Source organism: Halichoeres trimaculatus, unplaced genomic scaffold (assembly GCF_033239565.1).
Source record: "Halichoeres trimaculatus isolate MK-OKI-2021-1 unplaced genomic scaffold, fHalTri1.1 fHalTri1_scaffold_8, whole genome shotgun sequence".
Classification (NCBI taxonomy): Eukaryota; Metazoa; Chordata; class Actinopteri; order Labriformes; family Labridae; genus Halichoeres; species Halichoeres trimaculatus.
Window position 1 is genome coordinate 8,896,249 of NW_027437186.1, and position 18,955 is coordinate 8,915,203.

An 18,955-nucleotide genomic window follows, 5' to 3' on the forward strand; every position below is an offset into this window, starting at 1 on the left:
AAGCCCTGGTTCTTTTTTGAGGGCTGCCCCTTCTCGGCTTTGTCCTCAGGGGTAGAATGAGTCAGAAGGTCTCAGACCAAGTTCCTAGTGAATATTTAGCACTATCATTGAATGCTGTTGAAGGTTGAAGTATATTGTTGCAGTGATTAACTGTGGTTAGTTATGGACACATTATTCTACATGGGAAAAAAAAAAAGTCTTGCACTTGATGGCAGCAGCTCCTGCCCAAATGGCAATGAATTTGGAATATTTGAAAAGTCATTAACTTGAAAAAAGTTGAATAGTTCATGTGACGATGGCTTTGTCCTGTTTGCAACAAGTAGCCGTTTTTATGTAGGATGCTGGAGCTGTTATGCGTCAAGTTCACAGAGAGCAGGTCGAGTGAGACAGGAAGTTGTGCACCATCTAAAATGCCTAATGACTTTCAAAATAAAACAAACCGTGTCCAAACCAGATCGTGTTTAACTTGACCTCAGCAATAAACTGACATGAACAGAGCCAGACCAGAAGTGAACTGGTCTGAGGATTTACAGCCAAAATAAGAACAAGAGCATGCTCCCATGGATTGGGAAGCGCAGGAACTCCCTCGAAAAAAATGAACGAGAATGAGGTGCAGTTCAAACTCTGCAAGGTTTATTAGCAAACCACAAGTCATCAACTAAGACCAGCTATGTTAGAGCGGAAAAGTACAGCGCTGTTCGCAGATCAACCGTCAGTGGTAGGCTTTGTGTGTGGGGGCGGCTTGCAAGGTGGGGGCACAATCTTCAAATAATCTTTGAATAGTTACGAGCAAACATCGAATAGCTCTTTTGCTTGAAATGCTCATCCCTAATATACATGGCATCAAATTTTGAAAATGAAGTTTTAGTGTCTCCAGTAACAACGCTGCAAGGTCTAACAACTCTTTCAAGGTTACATGGAGGTTACTAGCCTAAAGACTAATCATGGCCCTGTATGAGACCCTAAGGATTTGATCACCTTAAGATAACAGATCACATCACAGTTATAGAAGACAGAGACTGAGGTTTCCCTGATGGTGACATGACCACTGAAGAGACCATATGAATTCAATTGGATTCACTTTTGGTGGCTAAATCAAAGGCAGAGTCCTGGACTTGATAAATATATATTGTACTGTAGAAAGCAATTGCATTATTGAATAGAATGCATTTGTAATTTTTTGTTCATCTGGATGGGTGTTCTCAGCTCCATCAACCCTGCATCTACCTCACTTTCAATAACAGCATGCAGATCAATAGTTCATAGTTTCAGCGTTGCAGTCCCCATGACCTCAGGGGATTACGGAGTGACGGCTGGAGTACTGGGGGTCAGTAAAGGGATACAGCAACAATCTTCTTTCCTCTGAGCTCTTATCTCCAGCTCTTCCTCCTCATCACCTCCAGATAGTTATGAGGGCTGAGCCGTTCAAAAGGCTTTCAGCTTCAAACCAGGTTTTGATAAATACCAGTTGATTCCAGGGTACATCCACAACTGAGCCAGGTTGAGGTGAATGGTGTAATGCTTCTCCCAGTTTGGTCCCTCGCTCCACCTTCACAGCTATCAGTGTACACTTGTTTAAGATTTGATCAGCAACAAAGACAGGTAATAATGAAACAAATGTAGGAAAGCACTGATCCAACTATTTATGTCCTGATACAAAAACTGATAGCTTAGCTTTGGTATAGTACAAGAAGATATGATCAGGGCTCGTATGCAGATCCATCTATTAGCAATGAAAATGGACAGTTTGTACTAATGGTGAAAAATGCATGAGCCGGGTTAATGCCCCAACAGAGCATTAAATTTAATGAAGGTAGACCCCACTATCACAGGTGATAAGGCAGGAATACCGCAGCTATTAGGCTGTTTTCAAGATGGCGGCTGTAGTGCTCATGTGTTAGTTTAAGGTGAAATATGCAAAGAGAACCAAAATTTGGGGATTGAATTGATCATAAATTTTAGATTTAGAGGACACAGTTTTTTTTCATTGTATTGCTTTTTATTCCTAGTAGCCATTTGCAATTCAAATTTGTCAGAAAGAGGTTTTCCAAGAAGTTCCTGGACATATGATGCTGTATGCCTGCTTTGCTTTCATGGTGCAGTTGGTAAATTAGCCAATTTTTGGCAGATGTTCATGCGGCTAATGTGATTGCCAAATGTGCCGTTCCAAAACAGTACATCATGACAGGCACATGCTTGTCAAAAGAAAAAAAGAAGAAATAGAACTGAGCTGAATAGATTTGCCCTATGGATTAGCACTTTGTCTCAGATCTATATTGCTGAGTTTGTTTGGGAACAATGCCTGATACCAGGATGAGCTCCTTACTGATTTCATGTAAAGACATCAGTTTGGTCCCTTCATGCTTTCCTGCAAGTATCTGTTTCTGTGTCCATCTTCTCTTTAGAAGGTGAAAGATTCTAACTTATTTTCCCTAGTTGGCATCAAGAAGTTGTGTCAAGGTTTTTAGATAAGACTTAAATGTTTTTATCATTCCTAAAGGACTCCAAAGTGTTTCTATCAGACAAACAAACAGACTTTTCTGAGTCACAGTCATCAGGGACAGTAATCAGGTCTCAAAGCTTCAGTTTTCCTACTTCTTCTAACCCAGTTAAGATGTCAACACAGAGTATGTCAACCCAGAATGGAGTAACCTGGGTAGCTCTGTTTTTAAAAGAACTTTTTGTTCATAAAAAAATGCTGCTTCTATTCCTCCTGTCTTTTGAAATGGCACAGAGCTCCAGGCCCTTTTTTTCTGTTTGATGCACATCATCTTGCTTTGATGCACATTATCATTTTAGTGTCCACTGAGGCAGACTGTGTGTTGGCGGAGACATGTCACAGTCTAGCTATTTCAGCTGGTCTCTGCCCTGATCCGCTGGCCTAGAGGAGCCAGGAGAACCTGCCACTGTCCAGCCATGAGCCTGAGTCAGAGTATTAGCCACCCACTCGGTGTGACCCACATGCTCGACGCCTTCTTTCTGTCCCTTGTAGCAGCAAACAGCCCACACATCATCTCTCCAGTTTATTCATGAGTGGAGCCTCAGTGGTTACCTGGTAAATGTTGCTGAGGTTTTATCGACTATTTCAGTAAACAAGTGGGTGTGGGCAGCATGTGGGTTTTATGAAGACCAATGACTGTCATATCCTGTTTTCTCTGTGGATTTGTTGCTGCGGTGCAAGGTGGTATGATGTTATTGGACATAAACAAACTGCTGGTGTGGTCGCAACAGACTCACTAGTGTGCATTAAATAATAAATACGGACACTGTACAGAACACTGTTTTCTAAGAGCTGCATCAATCACTTTCACTTTACATTTGAGTCACTTTGAAGCAGAGGTTGAAGACTTCACTATAACTAAGATGTAGCACTACAGCTCCACTGATGACAAACCTAGAGAGACGACAAACAGACTCCACGACTGTGCTCACATTCTTTTTTTTATTTGTGATGATTAAAAGTAATGCTCCGAGAACAAATTTCCATCAGTGATGATTGTAAAACAGCCTCTCCTTCATATTATTACACACCCATGCATGTTTGCAGCACCAACCAATTACAAGTAATTATCAAGTGTGCTTGTTCTACACTCGATGCATCTCAATTAGGCTCATTAGAAAAGGTCCATAGTCCCAGGAGCTGAATTATCAGCTGTTCTTCAGTGCTTCATTTTGTTCCACTCGAATAAAGGTATGTGTGTGTATATATATAAGCTGAGCTACTTTTTGTTGTTATATTGTCCTATTATTAGTAATGTTTGTGGAACATTGTTATGGTTACTACCAAGGAGGTTATGTTTTGGGGAGGGTTTGTTTGTTTGTTTGTCTGTCTGTGATCAGCATAACTCAAAAAGTAAGGAGCGGATCTTGATAAAATTTTCAGGAAATGTTCAAAATGGGATAAGAAAGAAGTGATTACATTTTTGAGGGGATCTGGATCACCGTCTGGATTCAGGATTATTTTAAAGGATTCTTTATCATTGTGAGATAGGGCTGTTTTTACCATATGTGTATATAACTCCATGATAAATGGTCGGGTTGCTTTGCAAAACAATACAAGACAAGGTCACCATAATTTCTGACAGATGTAAAAGTATGATCCAGATCCTGGCAATATTCTGGATACTAAGATCTAGAATATAAAATATGTACTGGGTCATCATCATTTTCAACACTGTCAGGTAAAAAATTATCGTACAAACCTGCAACTAACACCAAATTGTAGCAGACAGTCTGCTGAAAGGGAGTATAACATTAAAGTCGGACTAAAGTGTTGGTGACAACCACAATATGCTTGGTGGAGGTCTGAGCTCTCTGAGTGCTTTTCTAGTTATAATTGTTTTCCTATGGATACCATATACAGATTTCAAGATCTTCTCCTGGTTTTCGCTCTTACATTGGTATACAAACACACAGGGGCGTCCACTTTCTAAACAGGTTCCCCTTCTGCGCCTGTCTGTGTTGTCTCTGTGAAAGCCTGCACCCCGTCTCACGACCCTGGTGAAATACCAAGTGCCAGTCTGTCAGCTGTAATTACAGGACTCTTCCTTGTTAACAAGGGACTGTGGGGCACAGCAGGGACTAAATTGGATGAAAAGTAAGACAGGAGTCAGGACCAGACAACAGGCTTTAGGGGTTAATTACAGTGTCTTTGTTTGGCATTTTAGAACAGGGCAGGATTCTCTGTGCTCTATTATCATTAGTTTGATGTGTTTGGCTGCAGCTGTCCAACACAAGGTGTTTGTGACTTTGTACAGGTGTGCAGGGAAAGCCATGGAATTAATTAACAACCTTTGGTGCTGCTGCCTGAACATCTCCATTTATACCACAACACAGCCAGTCCTCTCTTATACGAGTCGAGAAGATTGAACTCTCTCACACCCATAAATTATCAGTTTCTATTTTTTGTCCTTGATGATTCTCTGAATGGTTTTAAGACACTTATTTGTTTCCTAATAATGTAACATGAAGCTAAAGAAGACAAAAAAGACAAATTTTTGATTTCATCAGCGAGCCGCAGATCCCTAAGAGGTTTTTTGTGTTTGCAACAGCATGTGTACACAAGTATTTTCATGCTAGCTTTTGGAGTGACTGCTCTTTGTAGAAATCCTAAAGACTTCAAAAAGGCATACATTTGGAAATGACCTATTGCCTTTTACATCACAAGCCAGAGGAAAGCCGGAAGCTGTGGCTGTTTCCAAACCGCCTACTACATACTACATGTGAATGCAGTATGTGGCAGGCACTGCCTACTGCTTTTTGCATGTAGTATGTAGTATGACTGTTCTATTGGGTCTGTTTTGTAGTATACTACTCTGGTGATCAGTTTCAGGAAAAGGAGCTACAGGTGCTGGATTTTATTTTGCTTTTATTATAAATTTACAACACAAACTTTGGGTAGATCTTGGCACTTTAGTTATTTTGTTAACTATTTCATAGCAGAATCATCATATTTAATTTCTATCGTTAACTGAAAATAAATCGGGGGGGGGGGGGGGGGGGTATTTTTTTACAGCTAATGGAAAAACCACTTCTATATAATCCACGTATGGTTTAATAAGTGAATTTGTTGTTTATATAGACTTAAATGAATTTGTAGAAGTTAACGCCTCTTTTATATCTGGAAGTATCAAGACTTGCTTGTGTTTCTTTCTCATCACTTAACTTCTATCTCACGGACCGTGTAAGGTTAGTGTTGTTGTATTGTAGTTGTAATGTTGACTCATTCCAGTAGATTGCAGTAATTCACCATAACCTGCCATCCGCATAGACAAACAGCATTAACGCAGTGCATTGTAGGAAACAGTATGCCAGGTAGACTGGTCTGGAAAATTTTCCTGGATCAGTAGGACACAGGGGAATAGGGAATTATTTTTATTTCATCCAGTCAATTCTTTGTATCCTGATTGACCTGTTCCAATTTCTGATTTTGATTTTCTTGTCGTCTTGTGTGTATCCGTGCATGTGTGTGTATCTGGATGATTCACAGCCTCATTTGAAATGCAACTTCTCGACACACTGTTTTTCTAAGGCAATTGATGTGACAATAGGTGAGGCTGGAGAGGCAAACAGGGAGATATTAAAATATGACAGTAGTGCGTTTATTTCAGGCAGCTCGCACACACAACACGCTAACTCATCACAGGTGCTCCTATTCAGGTCCCAGGGCCCCACCTTAACTATTCATCAACCTGAGCATTCAACATGGCTACACACAGTCCTCTGTCTCTATACGACTCCCAGAGGGCCCTAAATCACAGAGAATGGAGGATCGCTGTTCGTAGCACTGCGATGACTGCAGGTCAACACCACCAAGATATTCATAGCTGTGATGGATGTTCAGCCTCTTTGGGCTGCCAGCCTCGCTGTGGCCGAGGAGAGCAGGCTCTGATTGTCTCCTTACTCTTTGCTCTGCCTCACTGTTTGGTGATGGAGTTCACTGAATAACCAGAGAAAGTCAGTATATTTACAGAACAACGACAGCCACTGAGGCGTTGAGGTGATATTTTACAGCATGAGCAGAGAGATATCAATACGTATACAAGTTATCAGGCTGACGATGCAAGAGACTGTTTAATATGTGATACATTTCAAATGGGGGGAAAAAAAACCTTCTTTTTTTTTCCTGAAAAATGGAAATGGATTTAAGACGAGTTAAATCAGTATTTTCTATGATGGATCCAGTAAGAATTGTATGGAAATTTTTGAAGCAGATTACATTTGCCTGTACATTTCATTTAAATATAATAATGTATAGTGAATGGGGTTGGGTATGCAAATTAGATCTGACAGGTGAGCAGGACCTTGATGTTTTTTGTAGCCTTGCTAGTAACTTAAAGCAAGTGACTCAAAATATTAATCTAAACATGATTTTATTAATTAACGTATTATTTTTGCATGCAGCTAAAACTAAATAGTCCCTGATTTCAAAGTCTAAAGTGTTTCATGGTAAAAGACTTTTTTCAATCCTTTTGTAGTGTGAACAATGTTGAATAGAAATTTCAGTTCACTTTAAAGATCTGAATTCTTATAACTCACATCAAACTGAGAGTTTTCACCAAATATTCTGCTGAAATATTTGTTTGAACTCGATCGATTAGAGAAAAGAAATACTTCAAACAAACTAAAGGCAGGTTTCTTAAAGCTACAAATTGACATTTGGAAGAAAGGCAGTGATTATTAATGTTACATTTTTATACAGACATTGTACACTCAAAGCCAAATCTCTATCCCAGCTGTCTTCTACCCAGTGACTGTTATAAAAACACAGAATCACTGGACCATTAGCTGTTGTGCCATTTTGATGCTAATCTATCCTCTCAATTTTGATTTATATTTGTTTAAAACAAGCACAAAAATAAAACATACAGTGTATGTTAGTGACGGGTACCAAATTAGGTACTTTTATACGTACCAATCCAATTCTGTCGAAAGTACCAGGTACCAATTCACTTAAAAGCAAAAGGTACCATGTTAAGGTACCTAAATGCATCCTTGTGACTGTGAGGGAGTGAAAGAGTAGGCGATTTTCCATGCTGGACATGAACACAGCATTACAAGGTTTTATACTGAAGAATAAATATGTTAGATTGAAAAGAATTCACATTTTATTATTAATCGAATTGATATTTTTTTACCACATAAACTCACAAAAGTACAGAAAAGTAGTTCTGTTGAGTAGCGATACCGATTGCCAGGTCCCCAGAATCGGTAACGAATCGTTTCAAATGTGAAAGTTACCCATCCCCAGTGTATGTCATGCAAAAAAGACACATTTTGATGAAGTGGAAGTTCGTGAAGGGGCTGAGGGAAGTGAATCTTATCAAATTCAAACCCCCATTTCTTGAGCTGTCACAATTTTGAGATCAGTAAAAACAAACACAACTCTTAAATCCATAAAATCTTTGAAAAATAAAACCTTTACCTTTAATTTAGAATAGAGCCCTGTTTATCAACATACTAACTGAATAAAATCCTTAAAAATTGTGGAATCAGCTGTCCAGTTCTTTACAGCCAACGAAAAGTGCTTGTTTATAGTTACTTTTAAATTGTTTTAATTTATTGCACATTTTTATGTCCTCATCTAGTTTATTACACATTTCTAAACCACAGAGAAGCACATACTTTTCAGAGTTAGATGGATGGTGTGTTGCTTAAAATTACAACTAGATAAATAATAACTCAGACCACCTGGTGTTGGGATATTAAAAATCTGAGTTCACTATGATACACCAGGATTCATCTGACTGACATTTTTAATATTGGTCCAAAAAATGATGGCCATCCCTTCAACTCTCTTTTGTAATATTGCACTTGAAAACAGTTGTTTCAAGCTTACAGAGGCCATTACTGCATCAAGCCAGAAAGAGATAAGCTCAGTACTTCAATTGAATGGGACCTTTTTGGTGATAATCACTGGGAAAACAGCCCTGATACTTTTATGGAGCAGATTCAATATTTGTGTTTCTTAATACAAATAAGAAATCCACTCAGCTGTGTTTATTCATGTATTTACTTTAAAAGGGAGCCATCATAAGTGTTTTTTGACTGGCTTCCCTTTCTATTACTCTTTATCTCCTCCACTGTGTGGATCACACAGTCTGACAGGCACAGGCCAGGAGTAATTACAGGGTAATTACACAGATGTATCTAGAATTAGATCTGAATTCCACGCCAGGTGTCACACGGAGACAAAGGCTCTGAGAGCAGATTGAAGCGCTGTGAGGTCAGTGCTGTGCAGAGACTGGGAGGACAGTGCAGAGCGGCGAACTTCAATATAAATGTAAAATAGTCTTGGAGCCACAAACAAGAGCTGTTCTATTTATTTTGAGGCTGACACTTCAAGGCGAGCACACAGATGCTTGAGTGCTTACACACACACACACACACACACACACACACACACACACACACACACACACACACACACACACACACACACACACACACACACACACACAGCTCCTCTCTAAACAGGATATGGCTTACATGGTCAGCCCATTGATGATTGCTCCGCTGTCTCAACACATCCTGGTTTTTGATTGGCTCCTCTTCAGGTGCTGCTTGATACAACAAACAAATAGTCTGTTATCTAAAAATGAATATTATTGACCCAACAGTTTTTCTTGTTTATTTTAGCTCAGACACAAGCCAAGCCATTACAAACTCTATTTCCAGATCTCTTGTTCCTGCTAGAAGTCATTTGGTGTTGTCAGGCTTAGTGTTGATCCCTCCAGAGTGGTAAGGCTTCTAGTATTTGGCTGTTTTTGGTCAAATTAGCAGCAGGATTCAGCGGGAAGTGGACTGCTGTGGCTCATCACTGTTGTCCATGTTGAATTGATGTTAGTGAGCCATCAGATGGAATACTCCTTATCGCTTGGAGTGAGCTCACCGGAGCCTCTGAGTGGGAAAACTAAAATCTTCTAAATCGCCGTGTTACCCATTAGAGAAATGAGCTCTCAGACTGAGGTCATTTTTTTAACCAAGCTTTCAACGTGTAATTTTTAGGTACTGAAAAAACTTTTTTTTCTTTTTTTTTTTTTAATTTACGTACTCATGGTTTCCAGTGTTTCAGTATCGCGCCTCAAACGGTCACTTGTCAAATTGCATTTTCTTAGCACCTCTGCATCAGCTGCATTTCATTTCTCAATTCGCAGCTGTAGGTTGGGTCTCTATCGTTCTAAGCTGTGAACATGCTTGATTTCTGACATTTTTGGTCCCTGGGCTTTTTGGGACAGCCTCAAGTGGACACTTGGGGAACTGCATTTGCTTCAGTCTTTGTTTTAACACTTGAGACAGCACCTAGGATATAATCCTGATTTCTGAAGTTATAGTTTGACTGTTTATCCACAAGACTCTAGATTAGCTATAGTTTGACCGTTTTCAATCCAATTCTTTCTATTTACCTGATTTACCTGAGCTTGTTTGAAATTTTGTTTGTGTTTCTGCTGCCTTTTTTTTTATGTTTCTCACTCTGTCTTGTTCTGTCATTGTTCCCAAACATCATCACTGCTGGCTATTGCTCACTGTGTCCTAATGTCTTATGCCTTTGACACCTTTTAGACCAGAGTGTTTTTTAACAAATACACTGGTATCACAAATATTTGAAGTTTGATTTGTTGCTTTTTTGTCAGACTGAACCTGAAGGTTATCAAGCCTCCTACAAGAATCAAAGCAAAGCATCTTCTTACTAAAAACGTCCTTTCTCTTCAGTGAATCAGACATTTTCTGCTGTCCAGAGCAGGCTGCTCCTCTAGTTGATCGTCTGTTAATTATTCTGACATTAAAATGACTCTGAACTCAGAATTTTTTTGTATTTCTGATTTGTCTGATTTTAGACACTGATCAAAACCAAAGAATTCATGCCACCTCTTAAAACCTATTGCTCTCTGCGACATCCCTGTATGGAAACACACAGTGTTAAGGAAGCGTTATGTTACATGTGACTGTAAACCTCTTTGAGTTTCTGAGTCATTTCAGTTTAAACAGAAATCATTCACTTCTTTCTCGTCATGTTTCTTGGATCCGAGTGTTCGCTGCTGAGCATGAACCTTCATTTCACATGACTCAGTCTGCTCGGACATCCACATCCTGATATTTCAGGCCTTGGTTGTGGGCGAGACGTGGGAGCTGTCAGGTTTGGTTTGTTAATTTAGAAACCACTGAGGTAGACCATCGACTGTAACTGTCACACACATTATCAAACACAGCGCCAAGCTCTTAATTTCCACAACCCGTGTTCGTATACCCTCGCCTGCTCCTTCTCTCCTCAGCAGATCTTTTTTTCTATACTTTGTATGCATTTCATCTCTTTGAAGAGTCTTTTCATCCTGACATGCATTCATTGCTCTGTCCTGGTTTGGAAAGAGCCTAACCTATGGCCTGAGGCTGCTTTAACCATTTAGCGTTAAGCCTTGGATCATCATCTCATTTTTCAATATCACCCGACTCAATGTTTCTATAAATACTTCATCACTATTACCATGCCTCAATGACATTCGGCTTTCCAAATTCAGTATGTCTCAGACAATCATCTCTTTTGATCCCTGAGCTGAGACCTACACCAAACAAATCATCACCTCACTTTGGCGAGATAAATGCTTTTGTTTTGCTTTACTGTGAGATTTGAAATGGTGTGATTTTTTGTTCTGTAGGATACAAAATTGAAGCCCGGATGAAAGATGATGTATTGGAATCTTAGTGTGATAGTTTGGCAGCAAATTTCCAGACAGCCTCTTGGACTTTGACTGTTCAGTCCCACCCACCAATATAATGATATATATATATATATATATATATATATATATATACTGATCTCAAACACTGTCCCTAAACTAAACGCCATCCCTGTCCTGAGTCCTGCTCCTGAGTTTTGCTGAGTCTCCTTCACTGATTTCTCTTTATGTCTTCTTTACCAAGTGATGCCGAATGTCACAAATATACCAAGATTATTAACAGAACCAGACTAGGGGTGCACCAATCACAATGTTCTGACCAATCAACAATCACTGATCTTTAAAAAGCCTGACCTGCCAATAACTATTTGGGATACCGATTTTCTTTTTTCTTTTTTTTTTTTTTGAAACTGACAGCATATACCTTCAATGTTCCAGTCTTATTTTGTTGAAAATCATTGAACAATACCTGTGAAACAATCTTTATTTTAGCTTAAACAACCAATAAAGTGTCCTGATTTTTAGGTCTCAGAGCAAAAAGCAACAATGGCTGACTGTTAGACCCTCCCATTGGTATATAAGATCAGTTTCATATGTAAGGATGTACCAATCACCGATCCCCCAAATTAAGGAAATCGGCCAGACCCAACTTGCTACCTTTGGTTTGATAGATTCAAACCCTTGCATTGATCAATATTTAGCACAAGCTCTTGATGTGCATTGATGACTTAACACCTTTTCTGACAAATATTAAAATTGAAAGTGAGCTTTTGTATTTCAACTATAACACAAAGATTTTGGAAATTATTTTCACTTGGAGAGACTGTGATACAGTTTGGCTACCTGAGAAAATACTGCCATAAATATTGAGGAGGGGGGCTCTTGGATTGCACCTGAACCTTCCAGAACAGCATGTCAAATGACACTCCTGTTTATAGATCTGTCACCAACCCACTCTGTCATTATTTACTCTACAATTAGTTGCTTATCAATTTCCATAATGCCTTTCATGTATGACTAGTGAAAGGCGGTCAGCCTAGCCGTTTAAGCACACACGCTACATGCTGAAACTGTTGTCCCTTTTGCAGCTGGTTCCACTTAGGGCCTCAATCATTTACTGCATGTCCTCCCCTTCCTCTCTTTTCTCCACATTTCTTGTCTCTTCATCTGCTCTGTCAAATAGAGGCAAAACTATAACCTTTGGCTAAGAAATCTGAGGTAGTTATTTGTTAGTGCCAAGTATCCTACCAAAAGCAAGCTAACCTTTGAACACCTTCGTAAGTAGAGGCTCACCAGGGTTATGAGAATCAAACCTGAGCAATACCAATGCTCTGAGTTACAAGCCCAGTGTTTTTTGCATTGATTCTCTGTAATTTCCCCCCCTTTAGCTTTTCAAATCAATAATTCTTCTCCAATAAATACTGTCTTCTCTTCATCAGCAGTTTGGGAAACAGTTTTCCAGCGTTCTATTTACGCTAACAACCAGAAAACAGTGACTTCAATCATAAGCCCTGTTTCCACCAAGCAGTTCAGGTCGGTCCTTATCGTCACAGCACATGGCATTTCCACTGATTTATCCTGGGGCGGATCCCCAAATAACCGAGACGAGCCGTCCAACTTTTTGGGACCCTTCCTTAAGGGTGCCAGACTGAACCAATCCACTCTCGGGAGGTGGAGCTACAACGCTGCAGACCGTTGATTGGTGGAAAGAATCATCACTTACTGTGTTGTATTTCTGAAACTAAACTTGGTTGTGTTTTGTAACTACAAGAGCTACATGTCAATCGCAAAGAAGGTGAATTCCTGGATGTTGCCCTTTGTTTGTTGTATCACGTTTTTTTTTCCATTGTTGGATTTATTAGTGGGGTACTCCATGTCCCGCTGCTACAGCATCATGGTGCTATGGCGTCAAGCTGCTTTGCCGTCAAGCTGTTATTTAACTGATGCAGCTACGGGCATTCAGCTTACACACTGCCTACCATCAGGGGGCACAGTTGGCTGTGGAAATGCAAACAGGACCAGGCTTAACTTAGCCAACCTGTACTGATCTAAACCAAACTGCTTGGTGGGAACATTGCTATTGACTAGTATCCACCTATAGTAAATTTAACCAACTTGTGTATAATACCAAATATTAACTCTGGGGAACTTGCACTGTTGGTTTTACACCCATGATACAGGAACATCATCTCTGTCTTAGAATTCCTTATGATTACTCGGTACCTCATGAGACTTAACGCTCAGAGTATTAAGAACACTGCAGCCAAGAAAACAACATAAGGCAGGTCTTAAGTTACAGATGTCTGGTTTCCAGTATCTGTGACACAATGAAGCAGGAAACACATCAAAAGACTCTCTAACACAGAATCTGTATATTTTTTGTTTCGTGCACTTAACGTCATGTTTCCTCCTCCGTGTAGCTTTGACTTTATTCTTGGAGTCCTGGAACACAGCCTACAATGATGTTGCTGAATTATGTTCACATCATGTATATACAAACAAATACTTTTCCATATGAACATAAGTGTGCGGAGGAAAGTGTTTCTCCATCTCTTTCTTTCATCTGTGGCACTTCTGACTCTGAGCGTCCTCTTTGTTTTCTCTGCAGTCCTGGATATGGCTCGACATGTGCCTCTGTACCGCGCCCTGTTGGAGCTGCTGAGGGCCATTTCTACCTGCACAGCACTGGTTCCTCTGCTGCTGCCGCTGTCTGGAGACCCTGGGGAGGACGAGGAGGAGGAAGATGAAGAGCACTCAGAGGGACAGACCTCTGTTGGGATGCTGCTGGCCAAGATGAAAACATGTGTTGACACGTACACCAATCGCCTCAGGTGAGATGGATAACATCACTTCAGCTTTTCAGGGTTTAGATTTTAATCTTCGTACCTCGATGTTGAACAATCCTTATAAGCGTAGAGTAAAGCCTGGTTTATACTTCTGAGTTGACTCCAAGTGTGGTGGCCAAAGCAGTTTTGGGTTTGTCATTGTGTCCATGTTGCTCTACAGTACACCACCTGAACACACAAAAGCACACAGAGGCACATTTCTGTGCTATAAAGCAAGCTTTACACATTCACATAATAATGGTGTCATATGAAGCATGCAGGTTCCTGTGTAAACCTGGCCTGAAAATGCCCCCAAGAGGCATCAAGGCGCATTTAGATTCAGTCACTGTGCTGCTTTCAGAGGTGGTCGGGGACACACGTCAAGAAATGTGTTGTTTGCTTTATTATGTTGGGGAAAAGCTTTAGTCTCAGCAGAAAAAAAACAAAGCCTTTCTATTATACATACACACACACACACACTCACTCATATATGTGCACACCAGATCCACATGAGTGATCTTCCCTCCCTACCTTGCAGCTCTTGTACATTTCCTGTCAGCATGTTGTACTCAGGTTTACATACATACGCACTGAATACATCCATGTCAAAGTGCCTGATTATATATGATGTTCCCGCTGCTATATTTAGAAAAAACATGTCATGAATGTTGCAGCAGCCATCCTGTGGAAGAATGGTTCATTTAAGGTACCACATGAAGAAAGCCCGACGGTTCCTCAAGTTTTAATGAGACAGGAGTGGATTACTGGAGCTGTCACACTTAATGCAGGCTGCATTATAGATCACTGAAAACTCTAAACTTTCTACAAGATTAGCTCCTTAAGTGTGTACTCTCATCATTCGTTTTATCAGTGAAGTAAAAAAACAGACATTGAATCTGCTCTGTTAACACTCAAGGAGGATTACTGAGAAGATGCAGTCCATTTTTGGGGGAGATCCCAGTGGAGGAAAGGTTTAAACCCTGTTCCTTCATTAAAACTTCAACCCTGTTCAGCAACATGCAGTTTCTCTGCAGATGTGTTACTCCTTCTGGTACCAACTGTAAACACATTTCGACACATAGAGTTGAGGTGTATTTTAAACCGAAGTTAATTTAACTACACCACCAGGCCAGTAGAGGGCAGTAAAACAAGACAAGCCATTCAGCAAAGATGACCCTATAAAACTGAAGACAGGCCTGCATCATTACGTGCAACAACACGGTTAGCCTGTTAGCTTGGAGGATGTTCAGCCTGTGCTGGTTAAGATCGTACTTTAATGCACTGTAAATGTATTTGGTGACACTTGAAAGGAGACAAGTGTGAGTGAAACACCTGACCATTTTATAGCCGTAGGATGCGTGCTTTTCAATTGGTTTCAGATCATCATTAAATCTTTATCTGATGAAAATATTTTGATACATACATGAAATTAAACTGGGATGCATTCCTGATGAACTCTTCCGTGTTGTAAACCAAATATCCACTGACACGTTCAGCTGACGGTCTCCAATTTACAGGGTCACATTTTGAACCATAACACTGAGCTGACAGAGACATATTTACTATCAGGCTTAAAGAACACTGTTGTTTAGGAGTTATTAAGCCAAGTTAATCACACCCACAGGTTGATTGGAAGGTGCCCCACCAATAAGAAACTTTCAGCTTGCAGGCCCCGCCCCCAAAGTTCCTAAATTTGTAAAAAGCACAAATCCTTAGGGTTGAGTAGATCAAATCAGTACTAAATTGAGATCCCAAGAAAAAAGTTTTCTTTTCAATTTGTTTCATGTGATTGCATTAAATGTTGTGAAAGCATGGCTAATATTTAGGCCTCGGTATACATACACTAGTAGGAGGTGTAAATGTCTGTGAGTGATCTTTTTTCCCATCATTGTGATTAATTTCAAATTTTAAGATATTAATTGCAGATTGCAATGAAATTGAATTTCTTGCACATCTCTTCATTAATTCTGAATAACACAGTATTCACATTCAAGATCTTGGCTTGCCTGTCCATTACATTTAATGTAAGACAAAGACATGAGTGAAATAGTTAAAAAAAAAAAAAAAAGGATCATCTTTGCATGTTTCACCCCAATATTTAGCCTGGCTTAATATTTGTTTGTATTTCTTCCAGGTCAAAGAAAGATAAGAGCAAAGGTGTGGTGAAGACTGAAAGCTCTGATCCAGAGCCTGAGGGTTTGACTCTGCTGGTTCCTGACATCCAGAGGACAGCTGAGATCGTCTATGCTGCAACCACCAGCCTACGGCAGGCCAACCAGGGTCGGTATACAAACTGTAGAGTTTGACTTATATCACAGCTTCATGGCTATCAGATTAACTTAAGCAAACTGAAGGTCTGAGACATAATCAGAATCACACAATATGTATTTTGAGTTGTGATTGAAGCTTTTCCGTTCAAACAAACACAAACCATGACATCATTTTGTGTCCTTGCTTCTCCCCTGACTTAAAACCTTTGTTGGCTGGAATCCAGTGTTTTTTATTCCTCCCCTCTCAACTTGATCTGAATAATTCCAGCGGGCCCCCACTCTTCATATTTCTTCCTGCCGATCCATCGTCACACCCTCATCTGTTGTCTGTGTCCTGCCCTCCTGGTGCAAGGACAAGAAAATGGGTCTCTAAGTTTAGCTTAGCAGGAAGTCTGAATTCCCTCAGCTGTGATGGATTCAGTTTGGACTCCTAATCTCAGGATGAAATCTGGCAGCTTTTGGAACTTGACCAAAATGTGTCCCTAGCTCAGAACTGAGCACTTCCTGCAATTTGCTCTAATGTACTATTGTATGTAGTGCTTTGCTCCCATAGTGTGGTCAGAAGTAAAGCGACACATTTTCTTTCTGTTTAAACTTAGACCAGAATAAGGTCTAAAAAATGTCCAACAGCAGTCAAAATTTAACAGCTTGTCATGACACAACTAAACACAGGATCATAGAGTCTGCAGGTAATAACTGTCAAATTGTGTCAAAGTGTGACTCTGCTGGGTAAGAAGATAATATACTGCCTCACCACACCACTGCAGGATGCCATCTGTCATCTGTGCTTGTTTACATCCAGGTTGTTAGTCATTATAGCTTTACTATAACTAAAGCTATACTCCTCGGTCAGAGGCAGGTGGTTGCACTAGAGCATGGCATCATCTGACTGGTATTTTGGGTCCACAGAAAACATTCAATGTAAAGCTTAATTTAAAAAATTTCAACATCCTATAATAGAATCATACATTCTCACTTTGAACAACATGACAATTAGAAGTTTAGTTTTAGCTACACTGAACTAAAAAGGGATTTTAAGACAGTGTTTTTTAACGGCTCATCTTGAAAGGATGAAGAATTTTAGTAATTTAAAAAGCCAGCAGCAGCAGCTCCAGAGGAGTGTCAGGGAAACTGATTTTCAGCAGCTCTTCTCACACCCATCACTCCAAATTAGAGATGTAACAAAAGACTGAACTCGTGATGTGACACGATTCATTGTGATTTTTTTTTTTTTTTTTATGTGCAAGTGACCCACTTTACTTTCAAGCATTAAGAAGAGGTGATGCCTTCATCCTACATTTTTTAAGCTTTATGCAGTCTCTTTACTGACAGTGAATAGCAATCCTTCAATAGCCACGTTTACATGGACCCAAATATTCCAGTTGTATTCTGTTTATTTGCTCAAACGGAAAGAATTTAACCTTTATATACACCTCATTCCGAAAGAAAAGTGCCAATCAGAATGGGCATTTAATTGGTTTCACAGGGGTGGAATATTCCTTTCCCCAAACTGATTGAGGTATCATGTATCCACTTAAACAGAAAGTTGTCAGGGTGCGTTCTTTCAGCGCATGCTCAGATATGACGTAAGACGCAACTAGAGACGTTCCTCAACTTTAAAAATGGCGGCAAGCCGTCAGCACTGGAGTGCTGCATAAAGTTTGTCTTTGATCCAAACTTTGAAAGAAATGAACATAATTTCAAGACTGGACGAACTACAAACTTGCAATACCAAGTATTGCAACATCGTGATAAACAAACTGTCCACCTCCAGCTTTGATAAATCTTGTGATGTTAACGTTTTCCTGCGCATGCCCCATTGACTATTCTGTTTGATTACAGCGGCGCATGTAGACCAGAGATTGGAATATTGGAATATTCCTTTCCATGTATACTATTGTTTTCGGAAAAGTCATTTGGTAAGATTCCATTCAGAAAGACGAAAAACTCCTCATGTAACCGTGGCTACTGATGGAGAAATGATCAAATATTTAGCTGATAAAGTTTAGCTACAGATATATGAGACATAATGGCATCTGATGGCGCCCTCTGCTGTTTGAAGATGGTATAGATGTTTATTTTTCATCTCACAGATTCGAACCACTCCTCAGGTGTATCTGTTTTTCAGCTGTCTGACCAGGTTTAGTTTCATCCCTGTCCCTAATGGGACTTGTCAGGCCTGAGTCTGCGTCATAAAGAGCAAAGATCACGTGTGTTTACTTGCTCCTAACATGGAGAAATAAAGAGAGAAGGCAGATTCGTTTTGCTGACCATTATTCACCTAAAGAAAGCAGCACCATCAATAAAATGTCTGCTGCATGATGAAGCATTACACCTCCCCCATTACCTTGTTGCTACACAGTACACATTATTAATCATCTCCTACCCGCCCATTTCTTCCAGCGCCCTCCAGAGAATTTAATGCTCACTCCACATAAATAGACGTATAACTGATCACTCAGGAGGAGGGGATACCGTAAGATGTGCTGGAAGTGTGCTGGAAGTGTGCGGGTGGTGTGCGGGTTACAAGCAAAGATCAATGTCCCTATGAACAGATCTATACGATGAAAGCCTCTGGACTCACACATCACACAGAGTTGTGCTTCTAACAGGACGGCCATGACCGATGTATAATCGTTTAATTAGTACCGGGGCTTTAAGAAATATGTCTCTGATCAGACAGGAG

General features: G+C 40.0%; 1 protein-coding gene across 7 annotated transcripts in view; it reads left to right on the plus strand.

The window, feature by feature from the left end:
- The window catches only part of birc6 (baculoviral IAP repeat containing 6), a 164,058-nt gene that overhangs the window by 114,310 nt on the left and 30,793 nt on the right, over positions 1-18,955 (plus strand). For all 7 annotated transcript variants that reach the window (XM_074676300.1, XM_074676302.1, XM_074676305.1 and 4 more), the window contains exons 65-66: positions 13,783-14,005; positions 16,134-16,279. In XM_074676300.1, coding sequence (XP_074532401.1) covers positions 13,783-14,005; positions 16,134-16,279 — 369 coding nt within the window. The remainder of the gene's footprint in view (positions 1-13,782; positions 14,006-16,133; positions 16,280-18,955) is intronic.